The sequence below is a fragment of the Anastrepha ludens genome, chromosome 4, assembly GCF_028408465.1.
Source record: "Anastrepha ludens isolate Willacy chromosome 4, idAnaLude1.1, whole genome shotgun sequence".
In the NCBI taxonomy this organism is placed as follows: Eukaryota; Metazoa; Arthropoda; class Insecta; order Diptera; family Tephritidae; genus Anastrepha; species Anastrepha ludens.
In genome coordinates, this window is record NC_071500.1 from 21,307,939 (window position 1) to 21,328,871 (window position 20,933).

The 20,933-nt window shown below is 36.8% G+C and overlaps 3 protein-coding genes across 3 annotated transcripts; 1 reads left to right on the forward strand and 2 right to left on the reverse strand.

Moving 5' to 3' along the window:
• Positions 1-1,934: 1,934 nt before the first annotated feature.
• On the forward strand, positions 1,935-7,721 carry LOC128861098 (pupal cuticle protein Edg-78E-like). The gene is made up of 2 exons (XM_054098993.1): positions 1,935-2,072; positions 7,287-7,721. The coding sequence occupies exons 1-2, from the start codon at positions 1,935-1,937 to the stop codon at positions 7,704-7,706; spliced, it is 558 nt and encodes a 185-aa protein (XP_053954968.1). The 3' UTR covers positions 7,707-7,721.
• On the reverse strand, positions 6,410-12,029 carry LOC128860362 (uncharacterized). The gene is made up of 3 exons (XM_054097846.1): positions 10,365-12,029; positions 10,171-10,246; positions 6,410-7,644 (listed from the first exon to the last, which is right to left on the reverse strand). Exon 1 carries the CDS (start codon positions 11,706-11,708, stop codon positions 10,374-10,376), a length of 1,335 nt encoding a protein of 444 aa, XP_053953821.1. The 5' UTR covers positions 11,709-12,029; the 3' UTR covers positions 6,410-7,644; positions 10,171-10,246; positions 10,365-10,373.
• A 944-nt stretch (positions 12,030-12,973) lies between these two features.
• On the reverse strand, positions 12,974-19,521 carry LOC128860361 (uncharacterized). The gene is made up of 3 exons (XM_054097844.1): positions 17,324-19,521; positions 17,117-17,234; positions 12,974-13,364 (listed from the first exon to the last, which is right to left on the reverse strand). The coding sequence occupies exon 1, from the start codon at positions 19,126-19,128 to the stop codon at positions 17,329-17,331; it is 1,800 nt and encodes a 599-aa protein (XP_053953819.1). The 5' UTR covers positions 19,129-19,521; the 3' UTR covers positions 12,974-13,364; positions 17,117-17,234; positions 17,324-17,328.
• Positions 19,522-20,933: the final 1,412 nt, after the last annotated feature.

Below are 20,933 nucleotides of genomic sequence, written 5' to 3' on the forward strand. Positions count from 1 at the left end.
CTGTGACCTTTTTGTTGTGCGTTGATAAATTGATATTAATGGTGTTACTTTTATTAGATTTTTAACGCTTCAAGTGAATCTTAATTAATTTTTCATCGTTGGTTTTTGAGTTATTACTACATTTTTTTTAACTAATCTTGGTGTACACTGATGAATTGCATTCATTAAAACTCGAAAATATTTCAACATAATTAATAAAAATATTAATAAAGGCACATTGAAGCCGAAAAAAGCAAAAACAAAAGTAAAAATTCGAAATGAAATTCATTGAAAAGAATGCATTTGATTGTGGAGTGATTTGTTTTAGTGCAGTGTTAATTTTGCGAATTATTTTCAGAAAGTTATGACATGCTAAAAATGGCAATTTGGCCTATTTTGTATGTGCATATATATGGATTTTGTTTTTTATTTTTCACTGCTAAGCTAAATGCTCAAGAATATCATATTTTATGATTGCATTCAAATAATTTATTGCCCACAATTCCTGAAACGCAAAGAACGTGTTTTTGTTTAATAATAATTTTTCAAGCCAAACAGTTCAGGCAACTTCAGTTTGCTCCAGCTTTTCATTATTAAAAACGTCTGCGTGTTGCATACAAAATCAAGTTTTCTTACTATGCTGGTTTTATGAATTTTATGATTATATTAATAAACTTGTTAACCCTTTCGCTACTCCTCGATAAGTTCATAAAACTGCTGTTAGATGGTTTCACCATCAAAAATAAAAACAAAAAATAAATAAATTGAAAATGTGGCCATCTAGGGGCGAAAATTCATCGTCATCATAAATTCATAGATTTCCAATGTGGAACATAGGGCCACAATCAATGAATTTCTCCAATCGGATCCGTTTTGCGCCAATCGCGTAACTTCATTCCAGCAAAGCTGCATGGCGCGGGTTTCAGATTCCAGCAGTCGTCTCCAGGTATTCGGTGAGCTTCCACGTCTGCGGCTTCCTTGTGGGTGCCAGTCGATGCAGCCCTTGTTAAGTCACCATCTCCTCTGCGTAGAAATTGGCCAATCCAGCACCATTTTCTCTTTCGGATCTCTCATAGTATTGGATTCTGTTGGATTCTGGCCCAGGAGTCAGCATTCGAGATAATATTTGGCCAGATTTTTTTGAGAATTTTTCGAAGGCGTCTGTGTACAAAAACTTGTGATGAACTTTTGTCAGCCGGCGACGCATTCCACGTTTCACAAACATAAAGTAAAATCGACTTTACGTTGGAGTTAAAAATTCGCAGTTTTGTGCGCCGTGAAATGTGTGATGCGTTCCAAATTGCTTACGGAGAGCCAAATGCCGTCACAGCTTTTGATATCATCGTTCGATCCTCCAAACCTGGTGAAAATTGCATATAATAATAATAATACAATAATATGCTATGGGAGGGTTGTCGTATAATGGGTGGGTTGTCCACTCAGGAGAAAAAATTTAAAAATATTCATAAGGATTTGTGGTATGTAGTGAATAAAGTGCCCCCTCGTGGGAGGTGTCCGCTTAAGAGAGGGGTCCGTTAGCAGAGAGTAGACTGTATTAAAACTAATTATCCAACTGTAATCGCAATTGTGGCCGACGAAGCCGAGTGGGCTGGTGCGTAACTAATACCATTCTGAAGTGCCCTTGTTCGAATATCTAGCACTTACAGTCTTTATTGGGTGTTTGGCCGAGCTCCTCCTTAATGTTAGCATAAATTGCAAATAATGCACCAGACGTACGCGGTGGTTAAAGCCAACATAGAGCAAAATATAAAATACAGCAACATGAAGCTTTCATGCTTCTCGCACGGGCTGACTTCTATGTATATTTCTAAGGCTTTGTAGCTTCTATTAAACCCTCTTTCAGTAGACGTTCCAAACTTTCATTAAAAGTGCAGGCAGATGAGCTATGGAAATCAGTTATTCGGTAGCTATACAAATTTCACCACATGTCTAAGATGAAAGGTATGCCACTAATCTGCTTAATCGGGTATCCGATACGACTACTGCTAGTAAACTGCTACAATAACAACCACTGTTGCCGTAGCTACAGAGACGAAGAAAAGGTATTGCTGCTACAACAACAGCAACAAAAGGTGAAGCCCGTTGAACGTTACTACTCGTAATATCACTTTTCTCGAACAGCTGGACTTGACATGCATACAGGACATCTTTCGCTCTAATAAGCACTAAGGGAGGGCAAAACTAGAGCTTTCTCTTAAAGGGGCAGCTCTTCCAGACAACGAGTTTTTCAATAATTTTTTACGAAAAACTGTATTTAATATCTTAAGATAAATGAAATATTAATATTCATGCTTAAGTGAATACACAAATTTTTTTTTTTTAAACAAAAAAAAAAGAACAAAATGGCGACCCTACAACTACTCAAACTCCGTTAATTTGCGCCATGGAATGTACAGCCAATCAACTGAAATCAACCAGGCACATATTTGTCATTAAAGGGTTAGGGGTAGTCAGAGGCTCGAAAAAATTATGGTTCTCAATAATTTGTTTTGCTAATCAATTGCTTTATTTTACAATAATAAAAGCATAGCATTACTACATCATGTTTCGACTTGACTTTAAAAGTTATCACTGTTTGTGTGGAGCCTGTTTCTCCAGAATTCTCTTGCGGCGATCATCACAAGTCCTTGGAGATTTATCTAAAATCAATCAGCCTAGAGAAATTAGTTTAAGAATAAATAATCTTCTGTCTGATCGAAACTTTTTGTTTTCAAAATTAACAATATGGTTGCTTAAGAAATATTTTTCAGATTTTCGAGAAAAAAAACGACGATTAATTGTTAAAAAAAATTGAAATTTTTGAAAAAAAAAATCCTTCGATTAGACACGAATTTTTTATGTTTTCCAAAAGCAGTATAAATTTTATTGAAATCTACCAAGCGGTTTTTAAGTTACAGTGATCACCAGTTCAAAAAACATAGTTTTGAGAAAAACGCTTTTAAAGTTTTGCCATCGATTCCGGGGTGCCCGAGCGCCTGAGCGCCCTTTGCTAATTGTTAAATAATTCGAAAAGCATTTGTCGGACTCACTTCAAATTTTCACACAATATTTTAAAGTTATTATACTTTAAGTAAATGCAAAGAAATCCAATATTTCGAAAATTCTAACGAGCCCTAATCCCTTAAAATAAGTCATTCCGCCTTGCACTCACCTATTTTTAACGACAAAAAATAAAAATTAGAAGTGAAAAAAAATATTATTATATAAAATTTGAGGTACATGCAAAGGCCAATATGTTAAAGAATTTCCTGTAAAATTGTAAGTTGATATCTTCATTACTTTTTGAGTTATACTCGACAACGCGGAAAAAAGTAACGCGATTAAAGTTTTCGCCTTACTCTTCTTTCGTCCGACGCTAATCACTTCACTGACTTTAGAGAGGCATTTTAGACTTTCTATTAGCTTAAAACATTGAAAGGATGTTCTTTAGATTGTAAATGAATATTTAAATCAAACAAAAAATGGAAAATTTGTAAGTGCTGGAGGAGCTGCCTCCTTTAAGCAGATTCAAAAATGGCCAGCCGCCCTAAACATTCTGCTAAACAAATCGGGGACAGCCTTAATAGCAAGCAATAGCAAAAATATTTTGTTTGCTATTTATTTTGATTTTTAATTTTTTTATTCTCTGTATATTCCCAAAGCATGCAAAAAATTGCAAGCTTTTTCCTTTGAGCTGCTTTTGCATATCGCCTGTACTGCATGAAAGCAAAGGGAGTTCAAGGGTTAACGCATTAGTTCAAATCAGGTTCCTAATAAAGCCACGTTCAAAAAAAAATTATTAATTTCTTAACTCTTCTACTTTAAATTTTTTACTATTTCGGCGATACTCAATCCGTCTGTACTAGTGCAAATTTTCGCTAATTATTTACAAATGCACGTACATGCATGTACTCGTACTTATGTATGTATTATCGTTTGACTCCAATCTTCGTCCGTGACATCCATCTCTTGACATTTTTTCCTCTAATAAAGTATTTGCACAAGCAGGAACCATAAATGCTTGCCGTAAGATTTCAATGCAACTTAAGATATGTACGCACGTAGATACTTGATTTATATATAACATACATATCTACATGTGAGTAAGGGTGTGTTCGCCACACACAGTAATATTGCAATCCTGTTACTTTTTTGATGGACTGTTGCTGATACTCAGTTGATTAGCTAACATTTACCATTTTAAATACCAAAAATTTGAAATTTTAGAACGGCAATTCAATACAATCAAACGCTACGGATCGCCCGAAAGCCCTTTGTTAATTGTTGAATAACTCGAAAAGTGTTTGTCGGATCATCTTCAAATTTTCACACAATATTTTTAAGATGTTATACTTAGAGAAAATAAAAAAAAAGATCCAGTTTTTGAAAATTCTGACTACCTCTAACCCCTTAATGCCAATTTGCCTGATATGCTCAAATCCTAAAATAGGTTACAGGTAACCCTCCTATAACACGGTAGACAGGTTCCTAGAAAATGCTGTGTTGTGTGATACCCTGTGCCAGTACAAAAACGGGGGTTATGTTTCTTAAACTTATTAAAAACACTTTTTTAATACCACATAAACAACTTAAGTGGTTACATGGGTTTCGTCGGGTAAAAAAATGCCTATTTTCAATATTTTATTTTCTATGTAAAAAATTATTTATTTAATTCCAACTTTTTTCTGTCTTATAGATACATATTTAAAGAATAATTTCTGAAATTTTCAAAAAAAAAAAAAATTAAAACTCCTCCATTGTGACGTCATTTACGGTGACCCCTCGAAAAAAATGTGCGTCCGCGTTGTCAGCATAACTCCTGACAGGCTCATCAAAAATGGAAAAACAAAAATAAGTTCTTTAGTTAAGACCATAAACTCGTGCTTGAACGAAGGAAAGAAAAAAAGTAAAAATTGGAATTTTGGCAGACATTTTTGCAAAAAAATGAAAATTCCGGTCAAATTGGCTTGACATTTTGTTTTTTTTAAATAGTTGTAATTGAAAAAAAAAACAAAATCCTTCGTTCAAGCACGAGTAAATTGTATTTCAAACAACTGTGTACAATTTCATCAAGATCGGTTGAGTAGCTTTCGAGAACATTTGACAACCGACTTTGAAAACACAGTTCCGAGAAAAACGCATTTAAAGTTTTGAATAACAATAAAAGTGGCTTGGAGTGCACACAATCCAATCTGTTGTGAGTTACAGGGTGTTAACAATGAAAGTCATCAAAGAGAAAATCCGGTACATTTTACAGTTTTCCTTTGATAAAGGCGAAATTGCACGTCAGGCCGCTGAAATTGTGAATGGTGCTTATGGTGCCGATACTGTAACAGCTTATTACATGCAACTTGAGTTTCGTCGATTCCACTCAGGCATTTTTGATGTTAAGGAAAATGTCAATAAAAATCGCAGAAATAATCAAAGTTAGCCGACATGTTACTAGTCGTAGCATAGCCCAAAAACTAAAGAGCGACCATTAAAGGGCCAACAAATTTACGCAAAAATAATGTATTTCTTTTTCCCCAAACTATTACAAGAAATGTACTTACATACATACTTATACTTATATTTACGCATTTAACCAATAAGTAACACCAAAACGCGCCTAAAAGCCTGAACAAATTCAATGCACTAACGCCGCTCAGCTGTTCAGATACCTATACCCGCGAACTTGAAAGTCGAAAAAGGGCGAGAGAATAGGTTTTACTCAAATATTAACTAGATTTTGTTTTTGCAGATCCATAACTTATAAACAATATAGAATTAATATCACCTTAAGCGGCCCAGCTCTTCACTTACGCATGCCCACCACACCACTCCCTTAACCCTTTCGCGATATTGTTGCCATATGGCAACAGTAAACTTTAAAAGGCCGTCAACACTCTCTTGTAAAAAATATCAACTTTTCTGTTACATATTTTCAAAAATTGAAGTTTATATATCGGTAATACAACATTTTTAAACAAAGCCTTCTGGCATATAGCACTTCACACTGAAATTTGTATTTTGCATTTTTAGATTTTTGAGGCATTTTGGGCAAATGTTTTCAACAATTTTTGAATAAAGTATATAGAAAAATGTTCAATCTGTCATTTGGCATATAAATATTTTTTTGCTAGCAGGTTTAAAAGCTGTGCTAATTTTTAAAACTTAGCTTGTTGCCATATGGCAACAAATTTCTCGTAAGGTGTTAACTTGCATTAGATTGCAGAAGAAGTTTATTTGCGATTGAAACGAATACACAACATTTGTTGCCATATGGCAACATTAAAAAAAAATCACTTAACAAAAAAAAAAAAAAACAAAAAAAAATTATTTGTATTGTTATTGGTCCTAAAATAAATACTCAGACAAAAATTTGGATTTTTTGGATGGCGCAATAAAAAGATGTACCGAAAGGGTTAAACCAAAATCAAAACAATAATAATTAAGTGGTTACCATCCATAGATCGGTATACAAATGAAGATTTTATTTATTTGATACTGATGTTCATATTATCGCTCCTCAGGACAATTGCATGACAAACTTACAAATATGTTTTTTAAATATATAGAAATTGGCGAATTTGAATCTATGAAATTTTATGATCTCATGTAGCGGTCTATTGGGAACTCCATCATTCAGTCCAGAAGCATTCAATTAAGCATTGCCGTTCAGTTTGTCACACTCACAATTCCGCACTATGACACACATTCCGCAAACGCGCTAAGCCAGATTGACAGCGATTTCTTTGAAGTGTCGCTCTTACTGGTTCACTTCTCTTTCATTTGTTGTATGTTTCACAAACACAGATGTCACGTCACATCAAATGCTTGAGTGGACATAAACAACTTGCAGAAAAATATACCATACCGCTTCTTGCTAATAAAATAATTAACGTCGTCGTGGTGGGCAAAAAAAAATTGTTTGCCGAATTAATTTGCATACCTGCGACGCATCTATAAAAGCTTCCCCGGCACCAGAATCGTGCTTCATTTCGTTACGGGTGCGATTCATGCAGATTATAAGTGGCGTTCTATAAGAGCTATCGAAAAACGCTTGTGTGCGTGTGTGAGCAGCGCCGAATAAATAAGCGATCTGCTAACTGGACTTGCGGCGATTCCATTCTACTGTGTCATTAGACGCTAAATTTAATCAAATGGGAATGTGGTTTACAATGCAGATGACACGTAAAATTCGATTCAACGTTGGATCAGAATTCCAATCAACGGTTTGTTCTTATTTTACCACAAACATTACTGGCTATTTCTTATATTTTACGAATATAAACTGTTGTTTTCCTCCTCTCCCAACTAATGTATAGCTAATATATCTCCTCGTGTGCACATTCTTTTGCTGTTTCCTTGCACAACTGCAGTCCGCACAAGCGGTCATTCGGCCAATTGATCGTGATGCACGCACCATTTACTACACTAACCGGGCGTCCAATACACATGGCGACTTTCATTACGAGTTCCAAACATCCAACGGCATCACTACAAAAGCAGCGGGTAATGAATACGGACATAGCGGCGTGGTGCAGTACATTTCGCTAGAGGGTATTCCCATTACGATGACATATGTGGCTGATGCTGATGGCTATCATCCGAGAGGCGATCATATACCTAAGCTGCCGGAACAAGTGACGTCGACGTTGTTGAACTATAAACGACAGCTTCGAACTGCGGAAGAGAAGAAAACAAAACATAAAGTTGCTATTAAAAAATCGAAAAGCGATAAATAGTTTTTGGGTAAAAGGTAAAATGTGGGAAAAAATGTGTAGAAGCTCAATGCATCCAACACCCTAGTGCTAGCTAACAAGTGCCAACCAAAAACATATTAATTATTATTTTTACCCGCGGAATTCGTAATGAGATTTTTTCCAACTAATTGTAACATTTATCAACGTAAAGTAAAACGTTTTTATAAACCTCATATATAGAATGTCCTCTAAAAATTAGTTAATAATTACTTAGCACTCAACATTTTCGAATGAGAGCAGCAACATTTATTCTCACATTGAAGTCAAAACCAAAGGCAAACAAACTGTTTTGTTTTTTCTGGAATTGAGGAACGAACAAAACTAAACAAGTGAATTGTGTTCATCTTTTGGCTATAAGTTTTAGGGATAAGAGTTGATGGTTGTACGTTATATTAAAGAACTTAAGAAAGTACTTGATTTAAAATAATGTAATGTATTATAATGAATAATTGTTACAAATAATTCTTTATCTTATTTCTATTTAAATCGAGCTTATAATATTACATAATAACCTGTAGCTATTTGTTAGTTATATTTGATTTTCCAAAATAAAACATAGCAAATTGATAGAAGCAATTTTCATAAAAACTGTCTTCCAGTTGCAAATGGCAAAAATTGTCATCCATTTCAAGGAAATCAAGATACAAAAATATATGGATCGAAGCAATGTGCATTCATTAAAGGTGGTGGCACTAGACCAACAACCATGTTTTTTATGTTTTATTTTCGTCTTGTTGCATTCTGTGCTAACAGCCACATAGACACGGCGAAAGAAAAAAACAAATCAGCTGATTTATCGATACCACCTTTAATAGTCTTGCCTTGGGTCGAAGAATATTATATAAGAAACAAATTTTAAATATCATAGCTAGACTTGAGGTTATGTAGAATACCTCCTTTTAGATGGCAAACTAACTAAGAGACTAACTTTATATTATTAACTTTAGCTTAATAAGTGAAAATATGTTTCATATATCAATATTAGAAAGTAAGTATGTATGTTTGGATATGCTGGCAAGATTAAAATGGAATTTTCAGTTCTCTCATAATAATTCACCTTTTTATTTTATTTTACTTTGCTGTTATGTGAAAAGGCTAAAATTGAATTTGAAAATCTGGTTCTATTTGAGTGGGTTGCTATGTATCTTTCATTTCTCTGTATATATCTACATACATACATGCATAGTATGTGCTACTAAACCGGACAAAGCTTGAACATTAACTTATGCTAAAGAATATACCTGCATTCACCCAGGGCTGGGCCAGGAAGCTTGCGGCCACTTTAGCTGAATATACCTGACGTACCGGTCTTATGCGCACTGTGTCATAAGAATAAACAGTTACGTTTCTAACAGCGACCACCTTTTAACAGCCAACAGCAAACTTACGATTGTATTTCCGACATGAAAAATACTTACAATAAGAAATAGTTTTCATTCGGAAGCAGCATAAAACTGTAAAGCCGGAGAAAAGATTCGACATTGGTAAGCAGCTTTCAGGGATGTATAAGCCGCCAGCCAACCTACTTTTATTGTTAACAAAATTAATAAGACACTAAATAAAAAATGAAGAATTGAAGAAATCGAGTTATGCAACATTTTTATTTATGTACTCGTATATGAATATGAGAATAAAATGATGCAGAATCATACAGATTTATTGCTTGCATTCATGTATGCTGCTATGTATAAACTTTAATTAATTAGCACTTGGGATATTTGCGAACAACTACACTAACTAAAACAAACACGTTGAACGATATGTAGCATATACATACAGACATGTATACGTATCCATGTTTGTAATGGTGTCTAAGAAAATTTTGCTAAAATAACAATTATCTTATACAACAATAAACTGAAACATGTCAACAAAATTATTTCTTGTCACAAACTTATCTGAGTACACATACATACATATGTGCCAGCAATTAGAGGAAACTTCTCTAAAATCGAGCAAATTATTTGTATTAATTTAAATTATTTCATTTTAATTGAATTTGATTTAGGTAAGCGAAAATTACACGGCTGAAGAACAAAAGTGAAAAGTAAAACAGTTGACTACCGAAGTATTAGCCAAGCTATCCCTTGTAATCTGCAAGTTCGCACTCATCAACTACTCGAATTAAATCTGTGAGTTCATTTTTCTACCCTGAAATCTTTTAACTATGCATTAAATTTCATATGCCTTCTGTTATTGCTGCGCGTGTGAATAATGAAAAGAAACAAAATGGTGCTTATAAACCTTCATTTTACTCTTCTTCGGGCTATTGAATTCGATTTAGAATAAAAATAAACAAGTTTTACGATAAATGTCCCGATTGGTTAAGTTTTTCAAGTTCAATTTTTACTACCTAGTAGTTGGAATATATGCTTCATACTCTTTCAAGGTAGTCTAACTACTGCTTCTAAATTAGCGCTTAAATTTACTAGTTCGAACTACTCACCTCACTTGGAAGTCGCCTACTCCGTCGCCTGTATTTCTACAGACCAATTCGCCGAATGACAAGGAGATTTATTGTACTGAAAAAAAAAAAAAAATGTTTGTTAATATCCAGAATCGTTTAATGTCTTAATGTGTGTATTTATTTAAATTGGCAATTTACTAGTGGAATAAACATAAACAATTGGTTGGACTCACCTTTTTAATTTATACTGCATTAGCGGGACCAGGTGGTTTAACCTGATTTTGTTTATGACAACTGGGATTAGTTATCCATAACACAGGCTTGTTATATCGTAAATAGCGATGGAAATGCACGCTAACTTTCTCGAATCTGTAGTATAGCTTCCAATCGTTTCTTTTCATTGTATTGAAAGAATCTTTATCCACAAGAATCGTAATCACTTGTTTTTCGTTTTCTTCACGTTCATTCACCAATTTCCATACCTCTGTATTTAAATCTTCATTTTGTGCCGAAATCAAGGCCAATGTACGTTCGAATTCTTGGCCAATGCTCCTCGGTAATGCAACTGTCATGACGTATGCGTCTGGAATCACGCGTTCTTGGCTTGTTGTCAATTCAGGGCCTTCCCAATTCGACAATTTGGTGACTATATCTTTCAGCCAATTGACAGTTTCTTCATTCACACAATCGAGAAGCAACGCACCTGGACGCAGATGAGCATAAACAAATTGCGGTTTTACGTCTGTACATTTTGCTATTTCTGCTGTGATTGCCTCTTCGAGGAATATTACAAAGCCCAGATCGAGCATTTGATCTGGGAAGTCTTTTGGATGTACTGCAATGCGATAATCTTCATTGATTTCAGGCTTTTTAACTCCTTTCCTTCTGGTTCGCTGTCTACTTGTGGGCTCTTCTTCAACTTCTTTGACAAGAAATTCTTTTCCCCACTGTGGTTCATACTCAGAAGGTTCGGTTCTATGTTCCCAAGCTTTTTTGCAAGCAGCTTTAGGGTCAAGCCCTTCTTTCAAATAACGCAAATACCATCGCACTCCAGGCTCACAAAGCCCTTTTAAGTAAGGATCTGCTTCAGAAGTTTTGTTCTGATTGGAATCCCCACCTGGCGCAGTTTCATCTGAAGCAGTTTTTTTCTTTTCAGGTTCAGCACTGCTTTCTGCGGCACTTCGCTTTTGGGCTGTGGCTTTTGCTGCAGTTGAACTTGCAGCAGTAGCAGCACCACTTTTTTTAGCTTGTTGTGATGCCGTGCTACCACTAGCCCCTGTCCTCCGCACTGCTTCACTGCCCTGTGAACGAGCTCCTTGTCGGCGTCTAATTCTGGCAGCTGCACGCCTACTAACGCTACTCCTCTGTCTACTCATACCTCCACTATAGCCATTTGACGAGTTGCCAGCTCTCATCAATTGACCCAATAACTCCGTTAAAACTTGTTGATTTGAATTGTAATTTGAATATTTAGTTGTTTTCATCTTGTTCGTACGACCACCTGCTCGACGAGGCAAGCGCAGTGGTCTAAGTAATATAATGGGGAATTCAAACGGTCCACCACGACAGCGCCCCATGCCGCAGCAAGGCCACAGTTACTCCCTAAGGCGGCCCGGTGTTAGGAAGGCGCCGTTAAAATACAGCCGGTCTGGTAAACCCCCTGGCTGCAAACCATCCAATGGGCACGGTGTCGCATTACACCCTGGATTAGGGGGTTGGCAGAACTTGGTCATCGTTCAAAAGCAGCCCGAACCAAAGGAATGGAATGCAATCGCTCAGTACTGGAATGTACTTAAACGACTACACTACCATCCACTGATAAGGTCTGATTAATGATTCGACTAAGCCCCCGCACCACGACAAGGTGCCTGCCTTCGCGGAGGAAAAATTATTACTATTCTATTTCTCACATAACTAACTGGTATCGCAATGGACCGAATCGGTCTATGCGTGACTGTAAGTCAACCAGTTTAACCTAAGCTAACCTTTACCTCAGGATCGCTTAAAAAGCGGTTTGAAAGAGGCAAAGTAAACTTCTTTATAGTTTTTTTAGACTTACACTTCTAACTTAAGGTCACTGCTCCCTCCTCACCACAGTAGCTCAACCAAACCCACCTCTCGTAATAAACCGAGCTGGGTTGGGCTGAGCGTATCCGCCCGAGATGTCTACTACTACTCGCTAAGGTATCACATTCGTGAAAAATGTGTGAATGGTATCTCAAGTCTGTGTAGATGGATTGTCCCGGTACATTTGTTTTATTATACACCCAGTAAGGACTTCGCCTAGTGTAACCCCATAATTTGGTGCCACCTTACGTCTCTTAACCATAGCTCTTCGCTTCTAAGCTCTTCCTTGATGGTGTGTTGTCCAATAGCGAAGAAGAGCGTGGGTCCTATTAATAACGAGGCCGAAACCGCTTGGCCAATGCATGCGCCACTTCGTTCCCAGTTATACCCCTGTATCCTGAGACCCAAAGCACCCGGATGCAATTGTACATTTATATTTTTATAAAACAATACAATACTGCCAAACATTCAATACTTTTATCTTCGGTTCAGTTTTTCTCACAATACAAGGCATTAATAATTTTGCAACTTAATTTGTATACTACTTCTGCTACTTTGGCATAATTTTGAATTAGTAGTCGCTAGAAACTCACTTTAAATTATTCTATTTAGTTACAACAAATTTCTTTTTGCTATTACAAGTTATTATCCCAATTACGTTCTACAGACACATTTATGTTCACGACAGTTCCTAAGAAATCTCAACTGCTAACATTTATTAAACTGAGTTAACTCCAATTGGATTCCGTAAAAAAGAAAAACTATTACAAAAGAATTCAATCATATCGCCTTCTAGTAAGACATACTTTATTGTTGCTAACGGTATACAACGTTGTGAAATTCATCATGTGTTGATGTATGACGATTAGCTTTGCACAACAAAACTTACACTTGTACATGAATTATTTAAAGATTTGAATAAATTAGAAAATAATTACTTGTATGATCATTTCCAAAACAATTGTCAACAATATGAAAACTGCACACCGCTCAATTCATCGCGTCATTCCGCTCATGCATTGTGTGATTTCCCTGTTTTTCGTGCACGTTTAGAATTCCATAGATGACTGATGTTTTTTGCCAATGACTTCGGAGAAATATATTGGTTTTTATAGGATTGGCATAGTTAGTGTGTATGTCTGCTGTCAACGACTATAGATGACCAACTGTAGAATGAATATTAAAGTATAAGTTAGTAAATCGTTTAATGATAAGGCATTTTACTTCTATAGAATTGTGAAAATGCCAGTCTTATTTACATATAAACGGAATATCTTAGTTCGTCTGGATTATTGACTCTTACGTATTATTAGGCCTGTTTATGAAGCAAATAGTTTGAAATAATTGTTACAAATTATCACGTTTTGTTGTTCATGGACCCAAAAAACTTGCAAAGTAGGGGAAAGTGAGAGAACAAAATGACATTTCATTTTGAGGGGAAGTTCCAAGTTTTTACTGGATAAATTTTTACTTGTAAGAATTTGCAAGTGAGAAAAACAGCTGATCGCAAAGTAAAAAATAAACACGAATTTAAATTTGCGAATTGCAATTGCTGATGGAATGTTATTCATCTAACAGCGATGATGAAATGGAACAAATTATTGTCGACAAAATGGCATCATGTGATTTCGAAAGTGCTCGTTGTTATGCATTTTATTTGCTTTATCTTTTTAATTTAATACGAAGTAGCTCAAGTAAAAAAAAATTTGAATTTTTGTGAATTTTGCTGGCAACAATTTAATCAGCTCTTCGTAAAACTTGTAAGTTGTTACTGGTTTTGCGTTCATGTACTTTTTTGATATTTTTCTCTTTGAGAGAATTCTTGGATATTAAGTTCCTGGATAATTTTTACATGAACAAGACCTATTAGCTTCGATTTCTTGCAACGCAATATAATTTTGCTTTCTTCAGACCAGCACTACAACTATAATACTGCGTTTTAGGAACGAATCGGAATATTTTTTGTTCTTGTTATTTTAGCGATTATTATTTAAAGATTATTATTGTTATTTTAAAGATTCAATTTGTAGGAGTTCTTCTGCCTCGAAGGGCACAGTTACTGCCGTTTTTATTTTTTCATTTAGCAAGTAGTCGCGTTCGAGGTGATACAAAAAAAACCGAGTTATGTATGTACAGTATATGCCAATTTACGAAACTTACTGTATTTAATAACACATGAACTGAAAAGTCGCGCGCTTAACTCAAAGATGGCATTCGTATTATTGCATTCACCTCTTTTTCATTTAGTACTAACCTTAAGACAATTATTAAAATTTCATGATAGTCTATTCATTAGTTCGTGAGTTATTGAGCTAAGAGCGACGTTACTTTTGTTATTTTCAAATAAATGGATCAAAAAGAATTTCGTGTTTTAATTTTACACTGCTTCTTGATAGGGAAAAAATACCGTTCAAGCGAAGCAAATGGCAAGTGTTATGGGGACTCCGCTCCATTATAAACATCCCTTTTTGGATGTTTGGCCGAGCTCCTCCTCCTATTTGTGGTGTGCGTCTTGATGTTGTTCCACAAATGGAGGGACCTACAGTTTCAAGCCGACTCCGAACAGCAGATATTTTTATGAGGAGCTTTTTCATGGCAGAAATACACTCGGAGGTTTGCCATTGCCTGCCGAGGGGAGACCGCTGTTAGAAAAATGTTTTTCTTAATTTTGGTTTTTCACCGAGATTCGAAACTATGTTCTCTCTGTGAATTCCGCATGGTAGTCTCGCACCAACCCATTCGGCTACAGCAGCCGCCTACTCCGCTCCATTAGAAACAACAATAAAACCATGGTTTGCTGACATCAAATGTGGTCGTACAGACACCAATGATGCACAACGCAGTGGAGGTGCAAATTAGGGGGGAACAAACACCAGAAAACATATAAAAAAAAATCCACAAAATCGTCTTGAATGACCGAAAAGTTAAGTTGTGTGAGTTAGCTGACAACGTAGAGATATTAAAAGAACGTGTTGAGTTTATATTGCATAAGCATTTAACTATGAGAAGGCTCTGTTCAAAGTGGGTGCCGCGTTTGCTCAATGTTGACCAAAAACAAAGACATATTGATGATTCTGAGCAGTGTTTGTCCATGTTTGAACATAATAGACCTGAATTTTTGCATTGATATGTGACAATGGATGAAACATCCATCCATCAGTTTATTCAGGAATCAAAACGATGGTCATCTGAGTGGACAGCAACTGGTGAATCTCGTCCAAAACGCACGAAAACACATCAATGGGCTGGAAACGTTATGGCCTCGGTATTTCAGGATGTGCGTGGTGGTGTAATATTCATCGACTATCTTAAGAAGCGAAATGCCATCAACCGTGAATATTATTGTATATAGCGTTATTGAAGGCCGCAATTACAAAGAAACGTCCACATATGGGAAAGAAAAAAATTAGTTTCATCAAAACAATACACCGTGCCACAAGTCAGTTAAACAATGGCAATATTACATAAATTGAATTTTGTATTGCTCTCACATCCACCATTTTCGCCAGATTTGGCTCCCAACAGCTACTACTGGCTGCTCACAGACCACAACAAATGCTCACTAAGAAATTTCACTCAATTGAAGAGGTTATCGCTGAAACTGAAGCCTTTTTTGAGGCAAAAGGTAGATCGTTCTACAAAAGTGACATTGTTATATAAAACATAGTGCATAAAAACATAAAAAAATACGAAAAATGTTTATATTGCACTCGCGGGGTTGGTTAACGAATACATATTATCCCTCAATCCCTCATATCCCTGGGATTGGGAATAAAAAAAATTCAGCTGTAAGGGCCTACCCGACATATTCGAAAAATACTTATAATATGCATGTGAAGAAAAACAGTTTCCAGACCACATTGGAAAGTTTACGATCTAAATTCAAACTGCAGTGACTCACAGCCAAAATGATGCAGTCAAATAACAATGAGATTAATGGAAAATAAACACATTTTTGACCGAATGTATGTGGCAGTTGGGAATATACATGCTTTTATTTAAAATATGCAGAAAAACAAATCATTTTAAATATTCCCGACAATATATTATATTTCAATATAAAGTACATAAAGTTTAGGTTAAAAAATTAAACAGTTTTCGGCGAGCGTCGCAGAGGACGAGCGGTATTCGAGTGCGCAGTAAAGAAAATGAATACGTTGAACGTTATAGAAATTAAAGCTTTATTTAACACAAGAAACATTTTTCATAAAATCACAAAATAATTGTAAACAAACTGCTATCACTGCTAATATTGAAATGCCTGAGTGGATTCCTTATTGCACGGATTTCACATCCACTTGACGAAGTAGTAATGCCGCCATCTTCCGTCTTATCAGATTCAAAGTAATATTTGTCAGAACTGTTACTATCTAAGGTATCATCTCTAGATCGCTTAGCCTTCGTGCGTAGGATAAAATATATAAAAAGCTTGGTTCCTTTGGCAGTGACTCTGAGAGACTGATTCGAAGAACTGAAATCCGTTCTGACCCTACTATCGCAAGCTTACATTTAAAGGATGATAAGACTTCATCGCTAATGGCCCCTTATGTCTTCGAATGAAAACTTGGCTCTTTTACTATATCTACGCGTATCTTATCACTCAGAACGGCAGAATCCCGAGCCTTGCAGCCAGGAACTAATTTGGGCGGCTATATGCCGACACTCGCCCCAAAGGGTTAACTGAATAACTAAATTTGCGCACCAAATTTCTGCGCCCGATACGATTCCGCCGCGAAATGTACTCGCACAAAATATGTTAATATTGCCATAAATGATTAGCAACAAAGCTTGTTACCAACTGTACTAGAGGCAATAAGACCGTCTAGGGGTAAAATTCTACGATATTCCGTTTCATTTGCAAGGAGCGAATATATATAAATATCAAAACTATTGTAATATGAGCAAAATATTTACTTACAGATCGCAGCATTGCCAAGCACGGTGTTATTCATAATATAGTTGAGATGGTCAATTGTTGAGGAAAATAATCATCGCTAAATATGTATTCAAGTAAGAATAATGCAAATACCGCATGCCTGTAAAGGGTTGAAAAACGCGTTTAATCAATACAAGTAAACACAACAATGCAAGCGCAATAACAAAAATATATTTTTTTTACACTTACAATTTTTATTTGCTGATTACAGGTGCGGGCGGTGGTGAAGGTGGATTCTCCTCCGTTGTTTCAGCCGTTTTTTCTCGCTCGCCATCCTCAGCTTCTGGTTTATCTTCTTTGCCTTTAGTGTTCTCGCCTTCCGCCTCTCCGTGTAAGCGTTTACTAAGGGCATACCGCATATAGCGGGCAAAATTTACATCTACCAAACCAAATTTGTAAAATATCTTCCACTTTTTCTCTTTAATTGCTGCATGTGAGTCCTTATCAATACGGATGGTAACAATTAGTCTATCACCATCCTCTCGCTCATGCACCCATTCCCACGAATCGGTGACCAAATCGTCATTTTGTGACTGAATTAGTGCCAAGGTCTGATCATATTCTTGGCCAACGCTTCTTGGCAACGAGATAGTCATTACATACGCATCTGGAATGTCTTCTTCATTACAAACTGCCAATTCAGGGTTTTCCCAGTTGGTCAATTTGGGGATGATATCTTTCAGCCAATCAGCAGTATGCTGACTTAAGCAATCTATCATAAGCATGCCCGGTTTTCTCAGTACTCTTTCAAATTGTAATTTCGATTCAGTGCTACTGTTGGAAACTTCATCGACGATCAGTTCTTCGATAGACGATAGATCTTCGGGATCCAACATATTTTCGGGAAAACCTTTTGCGAAGATTGCAAGGCGTATGTACGTATCAGCGGGTGGAGGTTTCGCTTTTTTTACACTCTTCTTTGCTGCCCCTTCAGCTCCTGAGGGGAATGGCTTGTTATTATTCTCAAAAGCTTTCTTACGGGCTTCTTCTGGTTTAATACCCTTCGCCAAGAAATGTTGATACCAACGCCCACCAGTTGATGTCAGCACCCTTCTAGGTTCTGCAGCAGATGTGGCCGTCTTATTTCCTTGAACGGATGTTGGTTTAACATTATTTGCACTTATCTTGGCTTTTGTTGGTGGGGAAGAAATTGGCGGCGCACTACGTTTTTGTGCCTGCACAGGCCTTGAAGCGTTACTTGAAGCAGAAGCACCACCGCTGCGACTACTTCTCGATGATAGTGGTGCTTTTGTACCATTTAAGCTTCGTCTGCCTGGCGCTGAATTCGACGGGCGATTATTGCCGCGCACTTGAGCCGGCGCCGCATTGCGATTACTACGATTCGCGGCTCCACTAACCCACTGGCCTCGAGACCGAGATGGTGGTGGCGCGCCACCTCCAAAACCATCATCCCCAAAATTACTTTGTGGAAAACCACCCCCACTAAAACCGCCACTGTTTGATGGCATGCCACTAAAACCACCTTGGTTGCCTCGCGACATACCCATGTAGTTATTGCCCTGTTGCATCCCACCAAAGTCATCGTTCCCACCTCTATTCTGCGACATGCCACCATAGTTATCGTTCATGCCACCACCCTGCGACATGCCACCAAAGCCGCCGCCGCCCCCACTACCACTATTCATGTTCATACCCACGTTACGTTGCATCAATGGCATCATGTTGCCACCACCACCACCCCCACTACCAAAACCACCCCCACTTCCGAAACCACCTCCACCGCCTCCTTGGTTCCAATCATTCGGAGCATTTCCGCCCCAACCGCCACTTCCACTACTCGGCCCCATAGATGAACTACTATAGTTGTTCATGGGTCCACCACCACCACCACCACTAACTCCACTACTACCTCCTCCCCCCCTGTTAAAGCCAGTAGGTGACGGGTTTCTACCCCTCACCAGCTGACCCAACAGGTCGGCCAAAGCCCTCTCGTTTGGTTTATTATAAGTATTATTTAAGTAAGTTGAATTCATCTTGTTCGTACGACCACCTGCTCGACGAGGCAAGCGCAGTGGTCTAAGTTATATAATGGGGAATTCAAACGGTCCACCACGACAGCGCCCCATGCCGCAGCAAGGCCACAGTTACTCCCTAAGGCGGCCCGGTGTTAGGAAGGCGCCGTTAAAATACAGCCGGTCTGGTAAACCCCCTGGCTGCAAACCATCCAATGGGCACGGTGTCGCATTACACCCTGGATTAGGGGGTTGGCAGAACTTGGTCATCGTTCAAAAAGGCAGCCCGAACCAAAGGAATGGAATGTAATCGTTCAGTACTGGAATGTACTTAAACGACTACACTACCATCCACTGATAAGGTCTGATTAATGATTCGACTAAGCCCCCGCACCACGACAAGGTGCCTGCCTTCGCGGAGGAAAAACTAAACTTCATTTTTAATATCAAGGATGCCAACCTGCATTAAAACTGACTCTAATAACAACAGCAACGAACCGTTGATGAAATATCCAAATTGTTATTAAAAAAAGATGGCGATACGAAAATTTCTACAATTCGTAGCACAATTCTTGAGGACGAAGCAGTGAAGCGAGCGCTTCTGTATTGAAATTTGCATTCATAAACTGCTTGACTCCCGATAAAGGATTTTTAAAACTGTCAGATTTGATTGGAAATGCTGCTGCTATTTACCAGAAAAACCAAAAAATCATTTTACACTTTTAACAATTATATTTATTTAATTATTAAGCATTTTATATGAAGTTTTGTTTAATTAATTTTGCTTTTAAATCCTTACATTGTGCCTTAGCTAAACAACTTCTTATAAGCTTTTTTCAGTTTTGTTATACTACTTATAACATTTCTTTTTATTTTTTAATCCCAGCGAGCTAAATGCGACGATTCATATGCATGGGTACTTCGCGGCTTGATTTGCTTAAGGGGGTAGTATGGTTAATTCGGTGTAAAACAAGTATATTTTTCGAGATTTTTTTTGTCGACACAGTTGATTTATTCAAAATTTTAAAATTACTTCATTATAAAGTCATATTTAAAGAATATTGTGTGAAACTTTCATTGATTTTTATGAAGAAATGAGTTGGTGGCAGCGAATCTTCGCGGACGTCTCATAAAAAAGTTTTATTGCGGTGTCCCTCAGAACTCATTACTGGATCAACTAAAATCAAAAAACCAAATTGATTTCATCAGCTAATAAAGTTTCGCAGGTAACAACGTCGAATTTTTTTTTTTTTTTTTTTTTAAGTTTTTAAAGCGCTTTGAAGTCAAAACACCGATTTTTCATAAAAAAAACTTGAAAACTTTGTTGTTTTAAAATATGACAAAATTTAAAAAAAAAAAAAACTCGACGTTGTTACCTGCGAAACTTTATTAGCTGATGAAATCAATTTGGTTTTTTGATTTTAGTTGATCCAGTAATGAGTTCTGAGGGACACCGCAATAAAACTTTTTTATGAGTCGTCCGCGAAGATTCGCTGCCACCAACTCATTTCTTCATAAAAATCAATGAAAATTTCACACAATATTCTTTAAATATGACTTTATAATGAAGTAATTTTAAAATTTTGAAAAAATCAACTGTGTCGACAAAAAAAATCTCGAAAAATATACTTGTTTTACACCGAATTAACCATACTACCCCCTTAAAGTTCCCTCAAGCAAGGCAAGACCTTTTGTTTTAAATTGAGGGCACTGAATGTGTATTAATTTGTGGCAGAAACAGAAAGAGTTAAGTGGAAAGTTGTGTTCTCAATATAGTGGTTTGCAATAGTAACTGCTTTTCCCTCATCAGATGGAAAGCATAAAGG

Bases quoted from the DNA above. Each gene is read 5' to 3' on its own strand.
- LOC128861098 (XM_054098993.1), top strand. From the start codon at position 1,935: ATGAAAGGTATGCCACTAATCTGCTTAATCGGGTATCCGATACGACTA. The intron at 2,073-7,286 runs GTGAAGCCCGTT...ACTAATGTATAG, and splicing joins TACAACAACAGCAACAAAAG to CTAATATATCTCCTCGTGTG.
- LOC128860362 (XM_054097846.1), bottom strand. From the start codon at position 11,708: ATGGGGCGCTGTCGTGGTGGACCGTTTGAATTCCCCATTATATTACTT.
- LOC128860361 (XM_054097844.1), bottom strand. From the start codon at position 19,128: ATGAATTCAACTTACTTAAATAATACTTATAATAAACCAAACGAGAGG.